The 27,893-nt window shown below is 31.0% G+C and overlaps 1 protein-coding gene and 1 non-coding gene across 24 annotated transcripts in view; one reads left to right on the top strand and one right to left on the bottom strand.

Moving 5' to 3' along the window:
- The window catches only part of LOC126747927 (liprin-alpha-1), a 455,345-nt gene that overhangs the window by 238,797 nt on the left and 188,655 nt on the right, over positions 1–27,893 (top strand). For all 23 annotated transcript variants that reach the window (XM_050456896.1, XM_050456904.1, XM_050456907.1 and 20 more), the window contains exon 2: positions 12,367–12,468. In XM_050456896.1, coding sequence (XP_050312853.1) covers positions 12,367–12,468 — 102 coding nt within the window. The remainder of the gene's footprint in view (positions 1–12,366; positions 12,469–27,893) is intronic.
- On the bottom strand, positions 22,714–22,786 carry Trnaa-agc (transfer RNA alanine (anticodon AGC)). The gene has a single exon. It is a non-coding gene; the product is annotated as a tRNA-Ala (tRNA).

The following is a 27,893-nucleotide window of genomic DNA, read 5'->3' as shown; positions in this document are numbered from 1 at the left end:
AACTAATGGCTGATGGCGACACCGTCCGGCGGAGGATCAGGTGGAAGCACCCCACGCGCTAATGATGGATCTCATTGGTCCGCTGTGAATTAAGTTTGTTGAGAAACAAAGGTCTTACTTCAAGACCCGAGGACTTCAAAATTTTCGGCTGATTTTTTATGCAAGCGCGCAGACCTTCTCTTCTCTGGAAATACTTATATTTAGAGACTATTCTTAAGAAACTCGATCTTTCACCAAGCTTTAAATAGATGAAGAGAATGGTCGACTAATGACAAGATCAACGATTTTCTTTTTGCAAGCTCAATGATTCTAGTTCAAGTAAATTACACGGGTTAGAAAAGAATATCTATTAAGTTCAACAAAGTTCTTGGTTGAAGGGGGCCACTTTTTTCTGTGTATCTGCAAGAGCAGCTTTGTATTTGCTATGATGCAAAGCTAATTTCGTTTTGGCCTCAGAACTTTCGGAGTTATTCAAATTAATAGAACATGCCAAAAAATCGCACGTCTTGCATGTGTCGGTCCTTGGTCGATGAAACGACAGATTGGGGAACTTTTTCTTAAATATTCGACTATAATATTTGTATGTAACCACGGAATTTGGATATTTATCTTTGAATGCATGAAAAAGCCGGTTGATGTTAAGATCCGGACTAAGGTACTTTTTAGAAGACTGACTTCTTCCATAATGACTCTCCTCTGCCGGAATTGAGTTTATATGATTTATAACAGATAACTCATCCCTTTCAGTAAACTTTAGGTTTTTTACTCCCCTTTTTTCTTTAAAGATGTATTCCCCATTTCGCTTTCTTAAAACAAGATTGTGTACTCTCTTGTCGGACAAAGCGAATGTGTTACAAAATGTTTTTTTACATACGTGAAGTAATTTTCCTGCTTTATCTGGAATCTGGTAATAAACTGAACATTGCCTTCGACTCGCAGCTGGCGTGTCATAGTGGCCATGACGCCTTCTTTGAATTTCGGCTATTTGTATGATTCCCATTAGGTAGGTTCCTTGGTTTTTTTCATCAAGTGAATAGAAATCTTGGTGAAGCTTTAACCTTTGTTCAAAGGAAAGCACGCGGCAACTGTACTTGCATTTACAAGTTACCTACAAAAAAACAACCTTAAGTATCCAATGAAAGGTATTAATCAATTATTTTAAGATCATTTAAATCAACAAAAACAATACTGATGTCAAAACTAGGTAGGTACCTAATACAAAGAATTGGTAATTTGGTCAATAAAATTAAGCCATTTAAAGTTTTTGTGCGAATTACTCTCTTATAAACAAAAATGCTCAATCATTTTATACCAAAAGCATCTACACCATGTTGTACTTACCTATAAAGTTAAGAGGCGTGGTTTTTAACCAAGCAACATGCTGGTCGTGAAACGTTATTGATATTTCCGCGTTAAATTATTATTGGAAGCAATTCGACATAACCATAAACTTACCATTTCCGCTGGCAATGATTTTGCAGGCCGCAATCTGCCACTTTTAGTTTGATATTCCTTTCCACTGACTCTTCTTTTATTCCTGTCATTTTTCTTATTTATTTTAACCTCCATTTGCACGTTTTCTTCCATGGCAATAAAAATTTAACGCAAACACATTCGAAGCAGAAGGTAAACTGACAAATAAATAATAAGGAACAATGCGACAGGCGCCGCTGTTGGCACTTAGGCCCACAAGCTCGACCTGCTTATAGGACATCCATCCCAGTAAATAGGTCTGTTTTTTGCAAAAATGTTAATACTAAAATTTTTGGCACTTAGGCTCTCTAGCTTTTCCACCCTTCATTTGTTGTTGAAGGTTTCACCTTTGTTTCTGCCAATGCCAGAATGTGAGGCTTATTTGATTGCAGGTATTGGTGTACTGCATTAATGTTGGTGTTTAGGCCTCTGATGTTGCAGAAATTGATTTTTAGGCTTTTTGATCCGCCTGATGGCCCCCCCCGACCAGCGTCCGCCCGGAGATCCGAATGGGAGGCGAGTTTACCTCCGAAAAGTTTTGGTCGTGAGGGCGCCATCATGCATTTACTTTTCTTCTCCATTTCCCCTTTGGAAACCGAACACATCGATAAGTCCTACGGCCCAACTAAGTCTTATGCGGTGGTATTGAACCGGGCGATGCAAGTGGACAACATCTACCACCAAGTTCTACTACTAGCCAGGCATGTATATTTAACATAAATAGTGGTTCTATTTTCTTAAGTATACATACATACGGAGGTCTTATTGAGCCCTCACTTGTTCAAATAATTGTTTGTGCATCCAACAATACATGCCCTTGATTTGCTTGCAACAACTTTAGCCTTGTAGGGATTTTAGACCCTCTAAAAGTTAAGCTGTAAAGGCTGACTAGCAGACATCGATACCATTAAATTATTTAGTACTATAACAGACACCTCATAAGAAAGTAATTTAATAAACTTTGCCTAAAAAAACACTCTACAATGAGCCGCAGAACAATTTGCGGAGAACTAACATGATTAAATCAACTCGGCAGTTTTTAAAACCGCCATTTAATGGTAAAAACCTCAATTTACTCTGGAAACAGTAAAAAAATGCATCAAATACCCGAATGGAATACTTAAAACAATTTTTACGAGACCTCTTAAGCGTCCACTATAGGGCATGTTCGGCGTTTGCATTATAAGTCCCACTCAATCTGCACAAATTAAATTAGCTTGAGGGTCGTTCGTCAACGTGTCTGTTTATATAATTTCTATTTCCTTATGTCGACCCATATTGGCAATATAAGGGCTCGTAAAAGGGTCGAGGTCTCATTCAAGGGGGGCATTTATCGTATGTACGTACACTTGTCCCCGAGTAGCCTGAGGCAATTTAAAGTAATATAATCTCCCCCACGTTAATTACGGCGCCTTAATCGAATGCGTAACTAGTACAATGAGGCCCAACCCTTATTCAATATTGAATAATTTAAGGGGCCGTTAGGGTGAAATAAACGAGTTTTAATGAAACTTACAAGTTCCTCGTCGACCTAGGCGATGAATTCGTTAATAGTTATGATTGAACGGTGGTTTCTGAGGGAAAAATATGTCTTTAGGATCCATATTACAATTTACCGACATTTACTAAGGTTCTAAAACTAAGAGACCCTGCATAATAAAGCAAAAAGTATTTAGTTGCTTAACAGCACTTGTTTGTGCCGAATTTCAACCAAGTTATATTATTTAAAATTACAAACTTAAATATTAAACTACTGACTGCTACTGCTTACCCTATACAAGGCCTAGAGGAGAATTTATGTTGGAAAGCATAATATGAAAAAAAAAATTGCATCCATAACATGATACGTGTGACGCGATCGTGCTTTACCTCGTTCGATGGCAAACGGGTTTGTTGTCTCCATCCATATTTATGCCGAAATTAATTATGCATGGCTGGTCCATTGTGCTGGGAGTAACGAAGCACTTGAGATGCTGCTGAAAAACATGGAAAACCGAGGCCCTGGTTTGATTAAGAGCACCTTGCGTAGGTAAATGAAGGTTATATATCTTTTATTTACGCCCCATATTGTTATCGTTATATATATATTTAGTCAACGATTTTTTAGTGAATTTTTGGTTCTGTTTATTAACGGTATAGGGTCAAGGCATATTTGTTAAACTGTATATCATATACGATTCTGTTTACAAAAGTTGACACGGGATTTACCGTGGTTAGGCTTCAAATATTTGGTGAAATTCTTCTGAAAAATCACTGTTTTTCGTCTATATTATTCAATGTAATAACGCTGTTTTTGGGCTAAATATTTATATATAAAATTATATCAAATTTAAATAAACATTGTTATTAAATTAAGTATTGAATATATATTTGCTGCAAAAATATTGTTTTTTATCAAAATAACCCTTTGCCCCCCCACCCACCCCAAACATTTTTCTATTAAAATTTTCTTTGAAAAATCACTGTCCATCGTCTATATTATTCAATTGAAGAGCACTGTTTTTGTATTAAATATTTATTAATATACATGTATATAATTGTATCAAATTTAAATTAACAAACTGTGTTATTAGATTGGATATTAACGACGAAACCAGCTGTTATTCATGCGTATTATTTCGGAAAACAATGATTTTTGAAAATAATTTCTTACTGGTAAATTGTGTGGGGTGGGTGGGGGGGCAAGGGTAGGGTTATTAAAAAACGGTTTTTTTGTGCAAAAAATTGCCTGAGAGAATTATACTTTTTCACAAAATCTTAGATCATAAAAAAACTGTTGAGTTTTTGAATCTATACTTTTCTCACATAAAAAAAAATTATGTATTTAATTAAAACTTTAGTGCAAAATCACAACTAATATAAGTAAGGGATTTAAAAAAAATACAATATAAATAAATAACAATCAGTCAATGTGTTCTCTTTAATGCTGCTATCCGATATTCTCGAAATGATGAATAAAATATGGAAGTTTCCGGCTCATGTTGACCTCATCATAAGCTGAATGATTGACCGCCTTTAGGCCTAAAATAACCTTAAGGTTTTCGAGTAAGACGTGAAAAACATCCTTTTGATTATTGAAGAAGATCCTCATGAATCTAAAACAGTTTTTAAATAAGATGAGACACTGCCCCACTTTAGCAGAAATTTTAATAACTAATACTTACCCTCATCTCTGGGTTGGTCATCGAGGGCCTACCGAGTGGCCAGCCAGATCGCCCGATCTTACAACTCTGGACTTTTTTTTATGCGGGCTACTTGAAACAAAAAGTCTACGTCACTCAGTCAGAATCTATCTTCCGCCTCTACGTCAGAGAATAATTGATGCATGTCGCAATATTGCTGTTCGTCAAGAGTTCTCCAATCAATTATTTTACTGTTTTGAAGTTACTGATGCACCTTTTCAACATCTTTTACAATTTAAACGTTTTATCGGAAATAAGTCCTGCAGATAATAGCGGATTTGGAATGGTGACTAGTGTATCAAGGATATGTGCATGAATATTTTAACCTAGATGGAGGTAAGGTAATTAAAATTCCCAACATTTCGATCCGGGTTTTTTGTAGAAACTTATGCTAATAGTATTGTATGCCTGGGAATTAAAACAATAAAATGCATATATTTTTTTAATTTAAACAACAAACAAGAGGAAAAATCTTGTTTTAACACAAAATATAAATTAGTAAATTTTAACCAATAAAGAGTAAATTTTTAGGATCGTATAAAGGTTTTGTATAACTCAAGATTAAATAAATTAATTATCAAAATTCGACAAAAAAATCCGATGTCCTTTGATTTTTTCACATACTTCATATTTGGGCACCCAACCCTCTTGTTGGGCGCCAAAAGTGCCCAAACCTCGACTGACTTTTCATGATGAAACACATAAAATGAATGAATAACAGTCCTTAATATCCAATTTAATAATACAATTTGTTTATTTAAATTTAATTATATATATATATATATATTAATAAATAATATTTATTGCAAAAACAGTGCTATTAGATTGGATAATATGGACGAAAAACAGTGATATTTCAAAAGAGTTTCTAACTGGGCAAATGTTTGGGGTGGGTGGGGGGGTTAAGGGTTGTGTTGATGTAAAACAATGTTTTTGCAGAAAATATATATGCAATACTTAATCTAATAACATTGTTTATTTAAATTTGATATAATTTTGTATATAAATATTTAGTATGAAAACAGCGTTATTAGATTGGATAATATAAACGAAAAATAGTGATTTTTCAAAAGAATTTCTAACTAGACAAATGGTTGGGGTGGGTGGGGGGTTAAGGGTTCTGTTTATGAAAAACAATGTTTGTGCAGTAAATGTATATGCAATATTTAACTGTTTATTTAAATTTCATATAATTTTATATATAAATATTTAGTATAAAAGCAGCATTATTAGATTGAATAACATGGCACAAAAACAGTCATTTTTCAGAAGAATTTTATTAAATATTTGAGGTGTAGTAATCGAGTTTAAAAACTGTAAATTTGTAAACAGAATGAATAAATCCGAGCTTTGGCAGTGTAATAAAAAAATTAAGAAATCCTAAATTAGTTTACATAATGCAAATAAATTCAATAAAGATCTTCCTGAAGCAATATTAGAATTACTAGAACAACTGCTAGATTCCATTTTTCACGGTTGTGACACCCATATATAAAAAGGGACATAAATCCAATATTGAGATTTATAGACCAACTAGTATGACACCTCCATTTTCCAAAGGTTAGAATTTTAATGCTTTTTAATAACTTGCTAAGTAAATCGCAACATGGTTATTTAAAGAACGAGTCGACTATACATAACTAATACAGCGACCTTTAAATTTGTTGAATATGTACGTAGTACGAACTTAAAAACTAGATAATAATATGTAAATATCGTGTCAATTTTCTAAATGCCGAAATTTTTTCTCATTTGTAAACAGAATCGTATATTGTACACATATATTTTTATCTATAATTTTCTTAAAAAGCTGTTTTCTATTAACCCTACCCTTACTCCCCCCCACCCACCCCACACACTTTACCAGTAAGAAATATTCGAAAAATCATTGTTTTTCCTTTTAATATCCAATTTAATAACGCAGTTTGTTTATTTAAATTTAATTATATATATGTATTTTAATAAATAATATTTAATGCAAATCCAGTGCTATTAGATTGGATATTATGGACGAAAAACAGTGATTTTTCAAAAGAATTTCTTACTGGCATAATGGTTGGGGTGGGTGGGGGGGCAAGGGTTATTTTGATGAAAAACACTGTTTTTGTAAAAAAATATATTCAATTTTTAATGTAATAGCACTATTTATTTAAATTTTATATAATTATATACAGGATGTCCCGGTTCATGTGGGAAATCTCTCGGATTCAGGTAGAACATCGAAAAATAATACCGAACGTTCCTATAAAAAAAATTCCTACAGGCCTTCTTTACGAAGATACAGCCTCCTAAAGGACGCTGCTGGAAATTGGTTTTTCATAAATTACTTTTAAACTACCCGGTAGAATTCAAATGTTAAAGTCTAAAAAAAATAAATTTGGATACCTTGAACCCTAGGCTAAAAAAAAGGTACTCTTGTTCATTATCGATAAAATGAACCGTTTTGGAGAAAAATAATAATAAACGAGCCAATGTTTTTTTTTTATTTTTTTTAAATGAGATAAGTACGCCAGTTATTCAAAGACCAAAAAATTTCGATAAGAAGAAGAAGTTTTCGAATAGGTCATTTAATTTAAAATAATACATGTTCCTAAAAATACAGTGGTGTCCTAAAAAATACTTTTACAAAATAATTAAAAAAAAACCTATGATGAGTGTATGTTCTTAAATTAGAAAAAACAACTTACAAAAAAATGCCAAAAACCAAATATGTAAACAAAAGTTAAATTCTTCAATACGAGCAATATACAATTAATTATTAAGAACTTCATACTTCATTTTTGGTAAACCCTGCTTCATTCGTAAAAAGAATCGTGCTGATAAAGTTAGGGTTATTTCGCTGCTGATCTAACAGCCAGTTTGCGAAGTGTATTCTAGGAGCAAAATCTCTGGACAGCAGTTCATGCACTATTTGTAAGTGATATGGGTACAACAGTTGTTCTTGAAGTGCCATATGTACAATTGTTTTGGATGAATGAAGCTGAGCGGCTAATTTTCGAGTACTCGTTGTAGGAGTGTCAGCTACAGCGCCTAAAATATTTTCTTCCAATTGCACTGTACGTGCTGTTCTCCTCCTACCACCATTATTCTTTTTTTTTCAAAACATCCTTAAATTGCATTAAGGACATTTAATAGTATTACCTCATTAAGTGGAAAACAGAAACCTACTAGTTTCCCTTAGACGTTGATCAACACGTTGAAATGTTTTCTGATCCGGATTAAAAGACTTTTCTTAAGAGAGAAATTTTCTGGTCTTTGAATAACTGGCGTACTTATCTCATTTAAAAAAAATAAAAAAAAAAAAACATTGGCTCGTTTATTATTATTTTTCTCCAAAACGGTTCATTTTATCGATAATGAACAAGAGTCCCTTTTTTTTAGCCTAGGGTTCAAGGTATCCAAATTTATTTTTTTTAGACCTTAACATACAGGGTGGTCAAAATATACGCAATAAAGTGTACAACCTAGTTCGCCCCTGGTAAAGTAAACAAGGTAAATGTATTTTAAGGATGTCATTTTAAGAGGTCCCTAATAGTGTTCATCACCTAAAATTTTTATTAAATTCTACCGAGTAGTTTAGAAGTAATTCATGAAAAACCAATTTCCAGCAGCGTCCTTTAGGAGGCTGTATCTTCGTAAAGAAGGCCTGTAGGAATTTTTTTTATAGGAACGTTCGGTATTATTTTTCGATGTTCTACCTGAATCCGAGAGATTTCCCACTTGAACCGGGACAACCTGTATATAAATATTAAGTTTAAAAACAGCGTTATTAGATTGGATAATATAGATGAAAAACAGTGATTTTTCAGAAGAATTTCAATAGATATTTAAGTGTTGCAATCGAGTTTAATAACTAGATATATAGATCCCGGGTCGATTTTGCCAAAATTTTCTTTCGTTTGTAAACAAAATTATATATAATATACGTGTATTCTCACTTATAATTTTTTTAAAAAGATTTTTTCTCTCAGGCAATTATTGTCTGCAAAAAAAAACTGTTTTTTATTAACCCTACCCTTGTCCCCCCACCCACCCCACACGTTTTATTAGTAAAAAATAGTATTCGAAAAATCATTGTTTTTAAAATAAAATGCATGAATAACAGCTGTTTTCCATATCCAATTTAATAATACAGTTTTTTTATTTAAATTTAATTATATATATGTATTTTAATTAATAATATTTATTGCAAAAACAGTGCTATTAGATTGGATACTATGGACGTAAAACGGTGATTTTTCAAAAGAATTTCTTACTGGTCAAATGGTTGGGGTGGGTGGGGGGGGTAAGGGTTGTGTTAATGAAAAACAATTTTTTTGCAGAAAATATATATTCAATTTTTAATTTAGTAACTCTATTTATTTAAATTTTGTATAATTTTTTATATAAATATTTAGTATAAAAACAGCGTTAATAGATTGGATAATATGAACAAAAAACAGTGAATTTTCAGACGAATTTCCTTAAATATTTGAGGTGTAGTAGTCGAGCTTAAAAACTAGATATGTAAATCTCGTGTCAATTTTGCCAAAATTTTCTTTCGTTTGTAAACGTAAAATCGTATATAATATACGTGTATTCTCACTTATAATTTTCTTAAAAAGCTTTTTTCTCTCAGGCAATTATTGTCTGCAAAAAAAACTGTTTTTTATTAACCCTACCCTTGTCCCCCCACCCACCCCACCCACTTTACCAGTAAGAAATTATTTTTGAAAAATTATTGTTTTTCAAAATAAAATGCAGGATTAACAGCTATTTTCATTATTATTCAATTTTATAATACACTTTGTTTATTTAAATCTATTTATTTTAATAAATAATATTTAATACAAAAACAGTGCTATTAGATTGGATATTACGGACGAAAGACAGTGATTTTTCAAAAGAATTTCTTACTGGGCAAAATTTTGGGGTGGGTGGGGTGGTAAGGATTGTATTGATGAAAAACAATGTTTTTGCAGAAAATATATCTGGGGTTTGGTTCTAAAAGGGCCAAAGTCATAAATCGCAATTTTTGACAAATTGACTTTGGTTTGGTTTTTACAACATAGATAGGTTTCTATATTTTTCTTAAGCTTGATTTGGGTATAGAGGATATTGGTTTTTAAAAAAAAATCTTAAAAATGTATAAAATAAATTTATTTTTCAATAAAAATTGACATTGACCTTTTTTTAATAAATAATAAATTAAACTAATAACACTTTGGCTCAACTTAAAAAAATCAAAATGAAACTAAAAACACAAGAAAAAACTTCGTAAAAGTCGTTGCACATACATTCTGATAATAATATAGGCACCTAAAGCGAATCTTCATCATCTTCACTTTCACCAAGATTATCAATTGCAGTCTCAGAAGAAGTTAGTCCATTAAGAAACTGCAGATAGTATGGATGACTGTTTTTATCAATAAATGGTAATAAGTCCCTCAAATGTTGTACTTTATTTTTTGTAATGCCTAACGGTTTTTTATTAATAGGGAAAAGTTTTATTGCATTTTCGGAATTACGGGTTGATTTTCTTAATAAATTTAAAGTTTGATATGGCTCGCCTTCAGCAAAAGTGTATCTATATTTTCGGTAGAATAGTGAATGGCTCTTATTTTAGCCCAAACAACAGGGTTTCCCAAAGTATTAACTTTTTTGTGCTGAAACTTTCCCGAAAGGAGTGACTTAAAATTCAAGAATTCTCCTCAAGAGCCATCTCATGCACAAGAATTGGGGGTTTCCTAGGCACTAAACGAATTAAATTGGCCCAGTCTCTAGGAATTTCTATTTTTACTGTGGTATTTTTTCTAGCCTTTTCAATGGCTGCATGAATTTGGTCGCCTTCCATATGAGTATGTCCTGGAATAAAAAATTTGTGATATATGCTGACATGCCTTCCTTCTCGTTTAAAATATTCTTCAATAATCGTTAGCAGCATAGCAGAAATTAAAATGTGTTTGTTTTCTCCAGGACAACAATCACTGTACATCGATATTGTCCTTATAAGAAGTTATATAATATTGGATTCCTGAGGCCTATGTTCACATTGGCCCTTTTATTGAAAAAAGAGTATAAAATTGAAATGTTGACATTGGCCTTTAGCGGATTCGTAATTTTTTTCCTGTGAAAGATAGACTTTGGCCCTTATTACACATAATAATCTGGTCTGTGCCGATTTCAAAAATGCACTTAACCCCAAATCTAAAAAAAATTACTTTGGCCCTTTTAGAACCAGATATATTCAATTTTTAATTTGGTAACTCTATTTATTTAAATTTTATATATAAGTATTTAGTATAAAAACAGCGTTATTAGATTGGATAATATGGACGAAAAACAGTGATTTTCAGAAGAATTTCATTAAATATTTGAGGTGTAGTAATAGAGTTTAAAAACTAGATGTGTACATCTCGTGTCAATTTTGCCGAAATGTTCTTCCGTTTGTAAACAAAATCGTATATAATATACGTGTATTCTCACTTATAATTTTCTTAAAAAGCTTTTTTCTCTCAGGCAATTATTGTCTGCAAAAAAAAACTGTTTTTTATTAACCCTACCCTTGTCCCCCCACCCACACCCACACGTTTTATTAGTAAAAAATAGTATTCGAAAAATCATTGTTTTTCAAGATAAAATGCATGAATAACAGCTGCTTTTGTTAATATCCCATTTAATAATACAGTTTGTTTATTTAATTTTTATTATATATATGTATTTTAATTAATAATATTTATTGCAAAAACAGTGCTATTAAATTGGATACTATTGACGAAAAACGGTAATTTTTCAAAAGAATTTCTTACTGGACAAATGGTTGGGGTGGGTGGGGGGGGTAAGGGTTGTGTTAATGAAAAACAATTTTTTTGCAGAAAATATATATTTAATTTAATAATGCTGTTTATTTAAATATCATATAATTTTATATATAAATATTAAGTATAAAAACATTGGATAATATGGACGAAAAACAGTGATTTTTCAGAAGAATTTCATCAAATATCTAATGTGTAGTAATCAAGTTTTAAAACTAGATATGTAAATCCCACGTCAATTTCTTGTAAATGCCAATTAATTCTTCAATAAATAAAACTTCAGACTTTGAGAATTAGAATTCAGTTGTAAAAATTGTGAACTGTGACATAGATATGTGCAAAATAGGATTGAATCTGCAACTTGAAAATGACCACACACCCAAAATGCGCCTCAACCTTATTAGAAAACACTTGTAGTACGTCATCTTTGAAAAATTATTAACCTATGACACCGAAAAATCTTAGAAACTTTAAATTAGAAGAAAATCGTGAGGCTTGTTTGTCAAATAAGACAGTTGAAATGTCATATTTAATCTACCTCAAAAATGAGCCAATTAAATCATCTTGGGTGGCAGACTATTCAATTCAACAATGGTGCCGACCTCAGCACTAAAGAGCGCGAAATTTAAAATAACAACGTCAACTTATGCCAACCATTCTCGGTCGAGGGATTTTGTACAGAGTAATTCTTATTATTTTGGAACTCACTTAATACGCATTTAAAAATTGAATGAAATACTCGGGATAATAGAGTTCCTAATATATTACGTAATAATTCCATCGCCGTTTTATAGTACAATAGAACCAACATTGATTTCTCGTTTTATTTTATTTAGGGCATCAACCGTTTCCCGTTTAATAAATCCACTATTTCTTGTTGCCGGTGTTTTATTGACTCGTTCTTTTCTTTGCAGGAATTTGCCACCCTAACGAAAGAACTGAACTCCGCGAGGGAAACACTGTTAGAAAGAGAGGAGGAGATATCTGAACTGAAGGCAGAGAGAAATAATACTAGGGTAAGTGCCGATGGGATTCTTTTATTCTGATATTCGTCCAATATACTTCGATTGTCTTCGAAGTTCTATTAGAGGTGTGATCGCTTTTATCGCGTGTTTTGTGGTCAATTTTCGTTGATTTTTTTATTGTGATAGGATCGTGACAAAACGGGTAACTAAAAGCATTTCGGTCAGTATATACTATTAAAGAACCAAGGAACTTTTTTTTTTTATAAATTTGGTTGCAATAAAGCAAGAATGTACTGCTTCTTCAAGTTTAAAATGTTGTTTTTTGAAATATGAAATTTGCTAAAAAACATTTAGGGCGTAAATCTGTTGTTTTTCACGCAATTATTTCTAATTCAAAGTCTAGGTGTAGATCTCAATAAAAAAAAAAAAAAAAAAAAAAAAAAAAAAAAAAAAAAAATTGAGACCGACACTTTGTGTTGTTGTCTTTTGATTTGATGAAAAAAAATCAAGACGTAGTAGACTATAATAAATCTAAAACATGTTATACCATACATAGTGAAAATTCTGCAATTTTCATTGTGAAATTATTGGCCATTACCTAGGTCATCTCTACTAAATCTGAAACTCGATGGGGGCTTTATAGGGCATATGCTGCATTAAGAGCCGAAAAGCTAAGCTAGTTAAGCTCCTTGTCTGTCTAATGGCTATATAGGGTTAAAGGATTACGAACTTTGTACACCTGGATGCATGGAAAATGTTCGTTAAAAGACGTGCCCCTTGCAAGAATTAGTTGTTTCAAAGAGACAAGTCCAGTTTAGGAACATGATCATTTCGAAAAACTTAATTCTTTTTATATGGTTCATTAGCACATACAGTGCGTATCAAAAGTTATGTTTAAATTCGTCGACTTTTATTTCAACAAAAAATTCGCATTTGATGATGGAAGAACTAATTTATCAGCAAGATTTCGCACTATGCTACCACCGTGCATACATTTTCGGATGAAACCTTTCCCAGTCGGTGAATAGGAAGGAGAGGACTCATCGAATGGCCTGCTAGGTCACCCGACCTCACACCAATAGACTTTTTTTTTATGGGAATACCTTAAGTCGAAGGTATTCGTCAATAGGTCAAATAATCTAGAAGAACTCGGGAAATGATTGAAAATGTACAACGAGTGTTTATTGATCCTCTTGGATATTGTCAAGCAGCGATATTGGCAACCATTTTGAACATTTAATTTAATTTTTTTTTATTAGTTGTTACATTAATCGTGTTTTTTTTAAGATAACTGTTGACTTTAGATATAGGACATGATGCATGAAAAATTAAATTTAAAAAAAAAGGTGCTTTCATTTGAAAAAATTAAGTTGACGGTCGAAATTAATTTTTGAGCAACCCTGTATACACAAACTTCACGTACAAAAAAGCTGCTGACATTTAGCGGAGATACAGGGTTTCAAGGTGTCAGTCAAATTTTTTGAGACAATCTTTATGTTCAATTCGTCAACCAGTGGTCCGAACGACCGAGTTTCTGGTCAAAACTCAAGCGGACATTTTTATCGAAAATGGTTTAATTTAGCTCAAATTCATAATGGTCATGTTCTATGAGTCGCTGAACATTTGGAGAGGCTCTGACTAATGGGAAGGAAGGTATAACAATTAGTGGGCAAGTTTAAATAACCTGCGATTTGCAAGCAGTTTTGCAAAGACTGAGCGATGAATGCATAGCAAAATGAAAAAATTTGAATTTATGATAATAATCAAGAAGGAAATCTTATAATAAATAGACTATACCTCCATAAAGCGAGTGAAGAAATGAAAGCACGAATAGAAATAGCAAGAAAGACTTTCTAGAATAGGAGCATTAATTCAAAAATATTGGAGAGCAACACACGCATTCCAAAAATTCAAAACTAACAACAGTTTAAGTCTCAACAAGAGACATAATGCAAAGAACTAGGAAACAAGGGAGTTAGCACAGTTAGGAAACAGCACTACAAAAAATACTGTGCAAACTATATACTACCTTTTTTTTTAAATAATTGACTCTTTAGCGCGTATTGTAGAATGGTATAGCGAATGTTGGTATTAGACTCCATGAAGATACTCCTGACTTCAAAACGACCTGGAGCCGATAATTATGGAGCCTAGTATTAATTGCAGCAAATTGAATGGAGCAAAAGAGATGCTAAATGAACTGGAACTAGCATGCAAAGAAGTCGGGCTGAATATCAACATCAGCAAGACCAAATTAGTGATTAACAGTGAAAATCTAAAAGTAAACGCCTTGAATATATCTGAGCCACGAAATTCGATTCTCTCCCAATCAATCAAAGTTGGGAAATCTGCAGGAAAATGGGTCTTACCTGGACAGCAGCTAATTATGCAACGTATTTTCAATACTCTATCGTCCGAAGGCCTGGATGCTCAAAAAAGAATTAGATAAACTTGGGGCATTTGAAACAGGGTGTTATCGACTCATATTGAACCGATGAATAGATGTGATTCATTATCAAGTGTGCAATTACATTCAAGATTCCAGCGATCTGATCAAGGACGTATATGGTATCAATGCCAAAGAGCAGAGGGTGACTTGGAGGTGACTAAGAGACAAAAGTCACCCAAACGAACATCTGAAGAGCAGGAAAAATTATATACCCCTTGAATATTTCATGACAATTGACCAATAAATAGTCTAGATATAAAATTTAAAAAATGGCAAAAATAGCGCTTTTTTCACGATTTCTGCAAAAATAGACGATTTTTGTCATTTTTTAAATTTTATATCTAGACTATTTAAGGTTCAATTGTCATGAAATTTTCAGAGGACATATAATTTTTCCTGCTCTTTCGAATGGGATCAGTAAATTTGATCTAAAATTACACAGAAAAAAGTTACATTTTTACAGCATTTTTTAATGGTGACAAAAAGGCATTATAAAAACTTTTTTAAAAAATCGCCGAAACACGTCAACTGAGAATTGGATTGAAGTTTCAAAATGCGGTATTAGTTCTTTATAATAATTAATAGAGAATTTTTTTTTTGCAAAATTAAGGGTGTGCTATTTATATGACCACGACTGTATATAATTATTTCAAATTTAAATAAACAAACTGTGTTATTTGATTGGATATTACCGACAAAATCAGCTTTTATTCATGCGTATTGTTTTGGAAATCAATGATTTTTGAAAAAAAATTTTTACTGGTAAGTAGTGTGGGGTGGGTGGGGGGGCAAGGGTAAGGCTAATGAAAACCCAACCAACACACGATGGTTGAATAAACGTTTATTTTTAGTTTACATCAGATATACATTTTTAATACATTTCTTAAAGAGCATTTTCTTTCAGGCAATATTTTTTTGCAAAAAAAAAAACTATTTTTATTAACCATACTTATATACCCCCACCCACTCCACACAACTTTAGAAACCAGTAAGTAAGTAAACAACCAGTAAGAAATTGTTCTCAAAAATCATTGTTTTTCAAAATATTATGAATGAATAACAGCTGGTTTCATCGTTTATATCCAATCTAATAACACAGTTTGTTTATTTAAATTTGTAATATTTGTATATAAATAAATATTAAATACAAAAATAGTGCTATTAGATTGGATATTATAGACGAAAAACAGTGATTGTTCGCAATAATTTTTTACTGGGTAAATATTTGGGGTGGGTGAACCCCCTCACCCCCCTTTTAACCCCCTTTGTTAAAAGGGTTGTTTTAACAAAAAACAATGTTTCTGCAGAAAATAGATACGCAATATTTATTTTAATAGCACTGCGTATTTAAATTTGATATGTATTTGAATAAATATTTAATACAAAAACAGTGCTACTAGATTTGATATTATAGATGAAAAACAAAGGTCTTTTAATTCTGGGCAAGTTCGACAGTACCTTTCGCAGCGTTTTCCTGAAAAGTGGATTGGAACCTCCAGTGAAATGTCTTGGCCAGCGCGATCCCCGGACTTAACCCCTTTAGACTTTTTCCTTTGGGGATTTATTAAAAACCGAGTCTATCAACATTCTTTTGGAACTGAGCAGGAGTTACGAGAATGTGTGACGGCCGCTTTTCAAAGTATTACGCCAGAGATATTGCGTGATGTTTTAACTGCTACTGTAAGAAGATCATACTTATGTCTAGAAAATAACGGAAACCTGTTTGAACACCTGTTTTAAATTAAATTTATAAAATGCGTTAATTTATTTGCTTTTTTCGTTATTTTTAAAATGTATTCATTATTTGTTGCATATCGTTAGAAAAATCTTAAAACATTTGTCTATTACTGGTTGCATTTTTTTATTTATAAGTAGTACAATGTACAATGCAAATCAATGCTTCATTTAGCTTCATCACTCTCTAAATAGATATTAAGAAAAATGTGACAGACTCGGTAACAGGTATTTACATACGTCAAAGCATTTGTTTCCAAAGATTACTTAAAAAATATGCTAAAAAATAGAAAATTTGCATTTTTCCTTTCAACTAACAAAAAAAATGTGACATGTGATACATCATTGAATTTGTAATAAAAAATGGAATCAGATGCAGAGTGTACTTTCTTTTCGCGCCATATAAAAAAATAAAATTGATGATGGTTTCTCGAAAACGAAACGTCGGATATAAAATTTAAAAGCGCCATCGCGTACTACATCAAAAGTGTCAATGAGAAAGTGTCAATAGTTTTTTGATATCTTTTAAAATAAAGCCAGGAAAAAATAAAATCGATATTGGCAAATTTTCGTTTTTTCCAAATATCTCAGCAGGCCATGGAAATTTTCTCAACGGCATGTAAATACGCTTCAAAGTGCACAACTTTTTCCTAATTTAACCAAAGCTGTATCTCCAACAGGTACCGAGATCCCCATGCTTAGGATCCTTATCTTGGACACCCTGTATATTGATAACAAAATTCCAAAATACGTAAATAAAGAATAAAAAAATAAGCAGTAAATAAATCAGTTTCTCCAGATTATTGTTTATTTAAATAGGTTACCTAGAATTTTCTCAGTCGATTTGCTAATTTGATATAGTGTAAATAAATTAAATATTAAATATATATTTTCTGCAAAAACATTGTTATTTATCAACACAACCCTTAACCCCCCACCCACCCTAAACATTTGCTCAATAAATTTTTTCTTGAAAAATCACCGTTTTTCGTTCATAATATCCAATATAATTACACTGTTTATTTAATAAATATTTATTAGTATACACATAAATAATTACCTCAAATTTAAATAAACAAACTGTGTTAATAGATTAGATAATAACGACCAAACCAACTGTTATTCATGCGTATTATTTTAAAAAACAATGATTTTTGAAAACAATTTTTTACTGATTAGTAGTGTGGGGCGGGTGGGGGGTTAAGGGTAAAGCTAATAATAAACGGTTTTTTTTGCAGAAAATAATTGGCTGAGAAAAAAATGCTTTTCAATAAAATTATAAGTGATAAAGAAATTAATATTTTTTGTAACTATACTTTTCTCACATAACCTTAAGGTTTTCGAGTAAAACCTAAAAAAACCCTATTTTATTTCTCGAAAGCAAGACGTATATAAGCAGGTAAGATTAACAAAAAAAGACATAAACCTTGCCTGAGAGAAACACTTAGAAAGGTGTCGCCTGAGGATAACCTACATCCGAGCTGATAATTAACAAAACAAAATTATACCTTCTGAACCACAGATCGATCACAGCTTATACAGTCAAAAGAATTTGACGGATCATAACAGACGGACATAAAGAAAATTATATACAGCATCATGTGTATAAAAAATCTACCCGAAAACTAGACTTCAGAAAAAAATATGATCCGGGTGTTAACCATCCTCTCAATGTCTTTGTTATTGTTCAACTTTCCATTCTGGTTAAAGAAAACAACTCTAAAGTATTAATCATTGCATTAATACTTTTATGCAATTGTGCTTAATTGCATTAATGCAATGAATAATTCTTTATCCAGCCAAAACAACTTTTACCCCTCATAATTGTCGGACGAAACCGCTAATTCCGATAACGCGTTAAACCATTTTACGCGGTAACGTGTTCAATTCATTAGGGTATGCTTACCAAATGCTCTATGAATTATTGGTCTGAGCCGAGGTGCAAACATCAGTCAGTCTCTATTGTTTGTGCTATGCGAGCGATTCAATGAATTACGTAAAATTACGCTCCTATTTGCCAAAAGGGGTGGAAAAAATTTAACAAACACCCGCATGCACCGTTCCTATTTTTTTAATTAAATTTATGTTTTTTAATATAGTCGTTTTTTTATTAACGAATTTTTAAACGCATTATCGGAATTAGCGGTTACGTCCGACAATTATGAGGGGTAAAAGTTTATTTAACTGGATAAATGCAATGCAATAAATAATTTCTTTTGTTAATTATCAGCTTAGAGGTAGGGAAACGGGAGTACAGCGGTTCACTTTTTTATTTTTTTTCTTTAATTTTCAATTTCTTTTTAACGATTGCATATTTGCATAATACAAGATTTGTTTATATAAAAAAATGCCTTTTAGAATAATATGAACCACACAATAATCTTGTAGTTTGAATTCCACTATCAATATTTTAAAAGAATTCTTATGGTGAAGACCAGGTAGAGAGACCAGTATATTATATTCAATGAAAGCGAGTCTTTACATCCAGCAAGAATCACTGGTAATTCACAGCAGTATATATATTATATATAGCTCAAATGTAATCATTCTAAAGTATATTGGATCTAGCGTGATCAAAAGCCAAACTGGTTCATTTAGGCAATCGTCGAGTTTGTTCTTCTGCTCTCTCATTATATTTTTCTTTGCATGTATCGATCGTCTGCATGATAAAGTTAAATAAAGTTGACGCAATTTGTTCGGAATTTAGGCCTTCTGCCAAAATCACATCTGCAATCTCGCACGCACACGCTGAAGGATCATTGGTCCTAAAGCAAACATTATTTCATGGAAACGTCTGTGGAGTCTACGGCTTATGTCTTTTGATCTACTAACGCTAGTATCATTAAAGAGTTTCTTGTAGGAGACACTTGAGCGCACACCACTGTCCAGGTTTGGAAACTCTAGCTCAGCTAGTTTTATTGGAAATATTTATTTTGTAGGCAATAATAAAATCTATAACTTTTTCACTTATAGGTTTCTCAGGTAACCTTCAAGTTTTCAAGTAAAACGCCAAAAACCCTGTATTTCGTTTTTCATTTTATGTTTGTTAATTATGTCATCAGTATACTATATATTATTTAAATTTGATATAGTTTTATATGTAAATATTGAGTACAAAAATAGTGGCACTAGATTGGGACGAAATTATCTATTGTTCATGCATACTATTTTAAAAAACAGTGATTTTGCACAAGAATTTCTTACTGGTAATGTGTGTGGGGTGGGCGGGGGGTATAAGAGTAACGTTTTTTTAACAAAAGTACCCTTAGCCCCCCACCCACCCCTAAAAGTTTAGCAGTAAGACGTTATTTTCAAAATCACATCAAAATATTACGTACCTATGAACATCCTACCATAATCCTTAATTTATTACCACAGTTTTTGTTTTAAGTATTTATATATGAATTTATTATTATATTTAAATAATATATATTGACTCATAGTCTTTGTTCTTCTGGGTTATTTCGTTTATTAAATTTTTTTTATAAATATTTTGTATAAAAATAGTTTTAATAAATTAAAGATTACAGACTAAAAACAGGGATTTTGCAGAAGAATTTTTTACTGGTTAAGTGTGTGGGGTGGGTGGGGGGATTTAAGGGTATTATTTTTGAAAAACATTTTTTTTTGTAAAACATAATTTTTTTTTAACAAAATTACCCTTACACCCCCCACCCACCCCACACATTGTACTAGTAAGAAATCCTGCAAAATGACTGTTTTCTTGTCTATAGTATCTAATTCAATAACACTGTTTTTGTACTAAATAATTATGTATAAAATTTAAATAAATGAAATAACCCATAAGATCAATGACTAACCCAATATATATTAAGTAAAATTTGATATTTTTTATAGAAATATTTAATACAGAAAGGGAATTAATAAACTAAGAATTACAGATGAAAAACAGTGATTTTGCAAAATAAAATTTTACTGGTTAAGTGTGTGGGGTGGGTGGGGGGTGTAAGGGCAGTGCTTTTGAAAAACGTTTTTTTTTTTAAATATAAAAACTGTTTTTTAACAAAACTACTCTTATACCCCGGACCCACCCCAAACATTGTACCAGTAAAACATTTTTCTTCAAAATCACTGTTTTTCGTTCGTAATTTTTAATTTATTTATACTGTTTTTGTATTAAATAATTATATATAAAATTATTAGCAAATTGAAATATTATATATTAGGTCATAGTCTTTGATCTTCAAGGTTATTTCGTTTAATTAAATTTTATATATAATTATTTATTACAAAAACAGTGTTATTAGATTGAATATTGTGGACGAAAAACAGTGATTTTGCAGAAGAATTTTTTGACTGGTACAATGTGTGGGGAGGGTGGGGGGTGATATGGGTCATGTTATTGAAAAGCGAATTTTTTGCAGAAAAAATTGCTTTAAAAAATTAACTATTGTTTAACATTCGTTTTCCACTTTTACTCATTTTATTTATTTTTAGTCTTAGTATTTATATTCATTAATTTTATTAGGATATTAAAGTATGTTTTATAAAATTATAATTTATAATTATGTAACTTTATATGCCATTGTATATTTAAATGCTAAATAAATAAATATTATTATTATTATTATTATTTTCGAGAAATGAAAAATGATAGATAAGATTTGTCACGTTTTACTAGAAAAATTTAAGGTTATGTAAGAATAGTATTGATACAACAGTTAAAGATTTTTTATTGCCAATTATTTTATTATTAATTTTTTTTTTGAAAAACTTATTTTTTATTAAAGCCACCCTTACACCCCCCGCCCACCCCACATATTTTACCAGTAACAAATCCTTCTGCAAAATCACTGTTTTTTGTCTATAATAATATTCAATCTAATAACACTGTTTTTGTACTAAATAATTATATATAAATAACCCATAAGATTAATGACTGACCCAATATATAATAATTAAAACTTCATAATATTTTTATATATAATCATATAATATAAAAATGGAATTAATAAACTAAGGGTTACGGATGAAAAACAGTGACTTTGCAAATAAATTTTTTACTGGTTAAGTGTGTGGGGTGGGTGGGGGGTATAAGGGTATCGTTTTCGAAAAATGTTTTTTTTTTTATAAAAGACCAAAACCGTTTTTTAATAATATTACGCTTAGCCCCCCACCCACCCCTAACAGCTTACCAGTAAGACGTTATGTGCAAAATCATTGTTTTTCAAATTACTACGTAGGAACAATAAATGATTTCTACTATAATCCTTAATTTATTAACACAGTTTTTGTATTAAGTATTTATAGATTAAATTATTATTAAATTTAAATATTATATATTGGCTTTGTTTTTATGGGTTATTTCGTTTAGTAAAATTTTTATATAAATATTTTTGTATAAAAACAGTGCTAATTAATTAAAGATTATGGACGAAAAACAGGGATTTTGCAGAAGAATTTCTTACTGGTAAAGTGTGTGGGGTGGGCGGGGGGTGTAACGGTAATGTTTTTGAAAAATGTTGTTTTTTTAAAAGACAAAAACCGTTTTTTAACAAAAGTACCCTTAGCCCCCCACCCACCCCAAACAGCTTACCAGTAAGACGGTATTTGCAAGATCACTGTTTTTCAAAATACTGCGTTTGAAGAATAGATGATTTCGACCATCATCGTTAATTTATTAACATAGTTTTTGTGTTAAATATTACATAGCGGCCACCTATATCATAATTCATAGCAATATAATTAAACTTTTTGCACATAACTCAAATGAGATCATTCTAAAGGATATTGAATCTAGTCGTTCCGTTTGAATTAAACCAATCTAAAATAGTCAACTAATTTATTTACACAACGACGTTAACTTGCGACTACTTGAAATATTTAATTTCACTGTATTCGTTTACTCAACTATTAATCTCTGATTTAAATCTCGCGCCAATATTACGAACAACTGATGCCTTCCGTCGACGATGCGGCTCCTTATATACTCGGCTGACCATAATTTCGAAAGATTCGGTGACCTGCGAGACGTCGCGCGGTGTACCGTTAGTGTCGTTCCGGAATGACAGAGAATCAGCTGGTTTTCTATGCAATTACCAGAGAACGATCGTGTATAAATAATAATTTAGAAAAATAAAAAAAAACCACAGTGGAGGCGCCGGGTATCGATCCCGGTACCTCTCGCATGCTAAGCGAGCGCTCTACCATCTGAGCTACGCCCCCTGATATCAACTTTCTCGCAATAAACCCAGTGTCGCTAAAAATAAAAATTTAAATCTCGTTTATTCGTTACACTTATTACGTAATTTGAACTTGACCTGCACCGGTTAGTCAGATTATCACACACTTTTTTTCTTGCAAACTACTTAATCCTATCGGGATTTAAATGTGATTGGGTTGTGAAGTGGTTTTGCACAGATAAATAAATGTCTATACCTATTAAGGGTATTAAAGCTTTGTATAAATTAAATATTTTTTTAATCATTTTAGAGGACTTATATCTTCACTTTGAAGTCCACCCAGGCAACTAACTGATAAACTAAACAAAAAACTCCATACTGACTTTAGAGAGAAAGAAACTCTGGTTACGACAATCCAAATTATAGTGCAGATTAAAGTAAACTTAACTGGCTCCGACGTTGTTTGTATTTTAACCGGTAGAGGCTTTTACTGTAATTTTGAATTAACAAAGCAAACCGTTAAAATTTGAATAGCCGTTGAATTTAATTAACTCCACTAAGCCCCATATTAAGGCAGTTTTTATTATACATGAGTTCAGTCTAAAGAATCTAACAAGTTTAATGAATTCCGTTTCATAATACGAGCATCGAAAGTTTCCATATAGGTTTTTTTAAACACCGGTTTTTGTTTTTTACAAAAAAAAAAACGTTTTTTAGAAACTAATGTTACACCCCCCACCCACCCCACACACTTAATCTGTAAACAATTCTTTTGCAAAATCCCTGTTTTTCGTCCATAATCCTTAATTTATTAACACTGTTTTATACGTAATATTTTGAAAAACAGTGATTTTGCAAATAATGCCTTACTGGTAAGTTGTTTGGGGTGGGTGGGGGGCTAAGGGTACTTTTGCTAAAAAAAGGGATTTGTCTTTTACAAGAAAAACTTTTTTTAAAAACATTAGTCTTACACCCCCCACCCACCCCACACACTTTACCAGTAAGAAATTCTTCTCCATAATCCTTATTTTATTAACACTGTTCTAGTACAAAATATTTATATATAAATTTAAATAAATGAAATAACGCAGAAGAACAATGACTATAAGCCGATACATATTATTTAAATTCAATAATAATTTGATATATAAATACGTAATACAAAAACTGTGTTAATAAATTAAGGATTATGGTAGAAATCATTTATTATTCCTACGTAGTAATTTGAAAAACAGTGATTTTGCACACAACGTCTTTTTGGTAAGCTGTTAGGGGTGGGTGGGGGGCTGAGCCTTCTTTTGTTAAAAAACGGTTTCTATCTTTTACAAAAAAAAAACGTTTTTTTAATAAAACTACCATTACACCCCCCACCCACCCCACACACTTTACCAGTTAAAAATTCTTCTGCAAAATTCCTGTTTTTCATCCATAATCTTTAATTTATCAACACTGTTTTTATATAAAATATTTATATACAAATTTTAATAAATGAATAACGAAGAAGAATAAAGACTATAAACCAGTATATATTATTTAAATTTAATAATAATTTAATATATAAATACTTAATACAAAAACTGTGTTAATAAATTAGAAATTATGGTAAAAACCATCTATTGTTCGTACGTAATATTTTGAAAAACAGTGATTTTGCACTTAACGTATTACTGGTAAGCTGTTTGGGGTGGGTGGGGGGCTAAGGGTACTTTTGCTAAAAAAAGGGGTTTGTCTTTTACAAGAAAAACTTTTTTTAAAAACATTAGTCTTACACCCCCCACCCACCCCACACACTTTACCAGTAAGAAATTCTTCTCCGTAATCCTTATTTTATTAACACTGTTCTAGTACAAAATATTTATATATAAATTTAAATAAATGAAATAACGCAGAAGAACAATGACTATAAGCCGATACATTTTATTTAAATTCAATAATAATTTGATATATAAATACGTAATACAAAAACTGTGTTAATAAATTAAGGATTATGGTAGAAATCATCTATTTTTCGTACGTAATATTTTGAAAAATAGTGATTTTGCAAATAACGTCTTACTGATAAGCTGTTTGGGGTGGGTGGGGGGCTAAGCGTAGTTTTGTTAAAAAACGGTTTTTATCTTTTACAAAAAAAAAACATTTTTCAAAAATATTACCCTTACACCCCCCCCACCCACCCTACACACTTAACCAGTAAAAAATTCTTTTGCAAAATCTCTGTTTTTTGTCCATAATCCTTAATTTATTAACACTGTTTTTATATAAAATATTTATATACAAATTTTAATAAATGAATAACGAAGAAGAATAAAGACTATAAACCAGTATATATTATTTAAATTTAATAATAATTTAATATATAAATACTTAATACAAAAACTGTGTTAATAAATTAGAAATTATGGTAAAAACCCATCTATTGTTCGTACGTAATATTTTGAAAAACAGTGATTTTGCACTTAACGTATTACTGGTAAGCTGTTTGGGGTGGGTGGGGGGCTAAGGGTACTTTTGCTAAAAAAAGGGTTTGTCTTTTACAAGAAAAACTTTTTTTAAAAACATTAGTGTTACACCCCCCACCCACCCCACACACTTTACCAGTAAGAAATTCTTCTCCATAATCCTTATTTTATTAACACTGTTCTAGTACAAAATATTTATATATAAATTTAAATAAATGAAATAACGCAGAAGAACAATGACTATAAGCCGATACATATTATTTAAATTCAATAATAATTTGATATATAAATACGTAATACAAAAACTGTGTTAATAAATTAAGGATTATGGTAGAAATCATTTATTATTCCTACGTAGTAATTTGAAAAACAGTGATTTTGCACACAACGTCTTTTTGGTATGCTGTTAGGGGTGGGTGGGGGGCTGAGGCTTCTTTTGTTAATAAACGGTTTCTATCTTTTACAAAAAAAAACGTTTTTTTAATAAAACTACCTTTACACCCCCCACCCACCCCACACACTTTACCAGTTAAAAATTCTTCTGCAAAATTCCTGTTTTTCATTTCCTGTTATTAACACTGTTCTAGTAGAAAATATTAATATATATAAATTTAAATAAACGAAATAATGCAGAAGAACAATAACTATAAGCCGATACATATTATTTAAATTCAATAATAATATAACAATACCAAAAATAATAAACCATAAAATACAAAAATAACAATAATAATAAACCATCTATTATTCGTACGTAATATTTTGAAAAACAGTGATTTCGCAAATAAAGTCTTACTGGTAAGCTGTTAGGGTGGGTGGGGGGGCTAAGGGTACTTTTTTTAAAAACGGTTTTTGTCCTTTACATGAAAAACGTTTTTCAAAAACATTACCCTTACACCCCCGACCCACCCCACACACTTAACCAGTAAAAAATTATTTTGCAAAATCTCTGTTTTTCGTCCATAATCTTTAATTTATTAACACTGTTTTTATACAAAATATTTATATAAAAAATTTAACAAATGAAATAACCCATAAGAACAAAGTCTGTGAGCAAATATATATTATTTCACTTTAATAATAATTTGATATATAAACACTTAATACAAAAACTGTTTTAATAAATTAAGGATTATGGTAAAAATCATTTATTGTTCCTAGATAGTAATTTGAAAAATAGTGATTTTGTACATAACGCCTTGCTGGTAAGCTGTTTGGGGTGGGTGGGGGGCCAAGCGTAGTTTTGTTAAAAAACGGTTTTCATCTTTTACAAAAAAAAACATTTTTCTAAAATATTACTCTTACACCCCCCACACACTTAACCAGTAAAAAATTCTTCTGCAAAATCTGTTTTTTGTCCATAATCCTTAATTTATTAACACTGTTTTTATATAAAATATTTATATACAAATTTTAATAAATGAATAACGAAGAAGAATAAAGACTATAAACCAGTATATATTATTTAAATTTAATAATAATTTAATATATAAATACTTAATACAAAAACTGTGTTAATAAATTAGAAATTATGGTAAAAACCATCTATTGTTCGTACGTAATATTTTGAAAAACAGTGATTTTGCACTTAACGTCTTACTGGTAAGCTGTTTGGGGTGGGTGGGGGGCTAAGGGTACTTTTGTTAAAAAACGGGTTTTGTCTTTTACAAAAAAAAAACGTTTTTCAAAATCATTACTTTTACACCCCCCACCCACCCCGCACACTTAACCTCTAAAAAATTTTTCTGCAAAATCCCTGTTTTTCGTTCATAATCTTAAATTTATTAACACTGTTTTTATACAAACTATTTATATATAAATTTTATTCAATGAAATAACCCAGAAAAACAAAGACTATGAGCCAATATATATTATTTAAATTTAATAATAATTTAATATATAAATACCTAATACAAAAACTGTGTTAATAAATTAGGGATTATGGCAGAAATAATAATAATGATAATAATAATAATCTTTATTTAGCATAAATAGCTACATACAAAAACAACAAATTTCCCAAAGAATTAATAAAAATAAAAATACATTTATAAATAATAATGTTCATAAAGTTAATTCAACAACATATTTAGTCAGCAAGAGTACATATATAAATAAGCAATAAATATCAAATGCTGGGTATCCCGATCCCCGACACTTGGTTTTACCACGCCCCGGTTTTACCAGGAACAGCAGCATCCCGGTTAATCCAAGAAATACCGCAATATTCCGGTCCGTCTAAACATTGCCATGTCGGTGACCTAAGCACCCCGCCACCAAAACTGGTTCAGAAATTTTTAAAAATTACCACATACATAAACCTAAAGCGCTCTTACTAACTTTACACTAATATTATTAATTAATTAAGTATTAATATATGCTTATAAATTGATCAATATACGCTTATTGTGTAAAAAAATATAATAAACATATGCACTTGAGGTTACTATTAACATGTGGATCTAAACAAAACAATTTATGTAATCAAAATTTGCAGTGCTCGCAAATAACCATAAAATGTTACGCCAATATCAAATCATCTATTATTCGTATGTAATATTTTGAAAAACAGTAATTTTGCAAAAGAATTCCTTACTGGTAAAGTGTGTAGGGTGGGTGGGGGGCTAAGGGTCGTTTTGTTAAAAAACAGTTTTTGTCTTTTACAAAAAAAAAAACGTTTTTTAACAAAAC

The sequence above is a fragment of the Anthonomus grandis genome, chromosome 20 (genome assembly GCF_022605725.1).
Source record: "Anthonomus grandis grandis chromosome 20, icAntGran1.3, whole genome shotgun sequence".
NCBI lineage: Eukaryota > Metazoa > Arthropoda > Insecta > Coleoptera > Curculionidae > Anthonomus > Anthonomus grandis.
The sequence above is the reverse complement of the archived record's forward strand: the minus strand, read 5'-3'. Positions and strand labels throughout refer to the sequence as shown.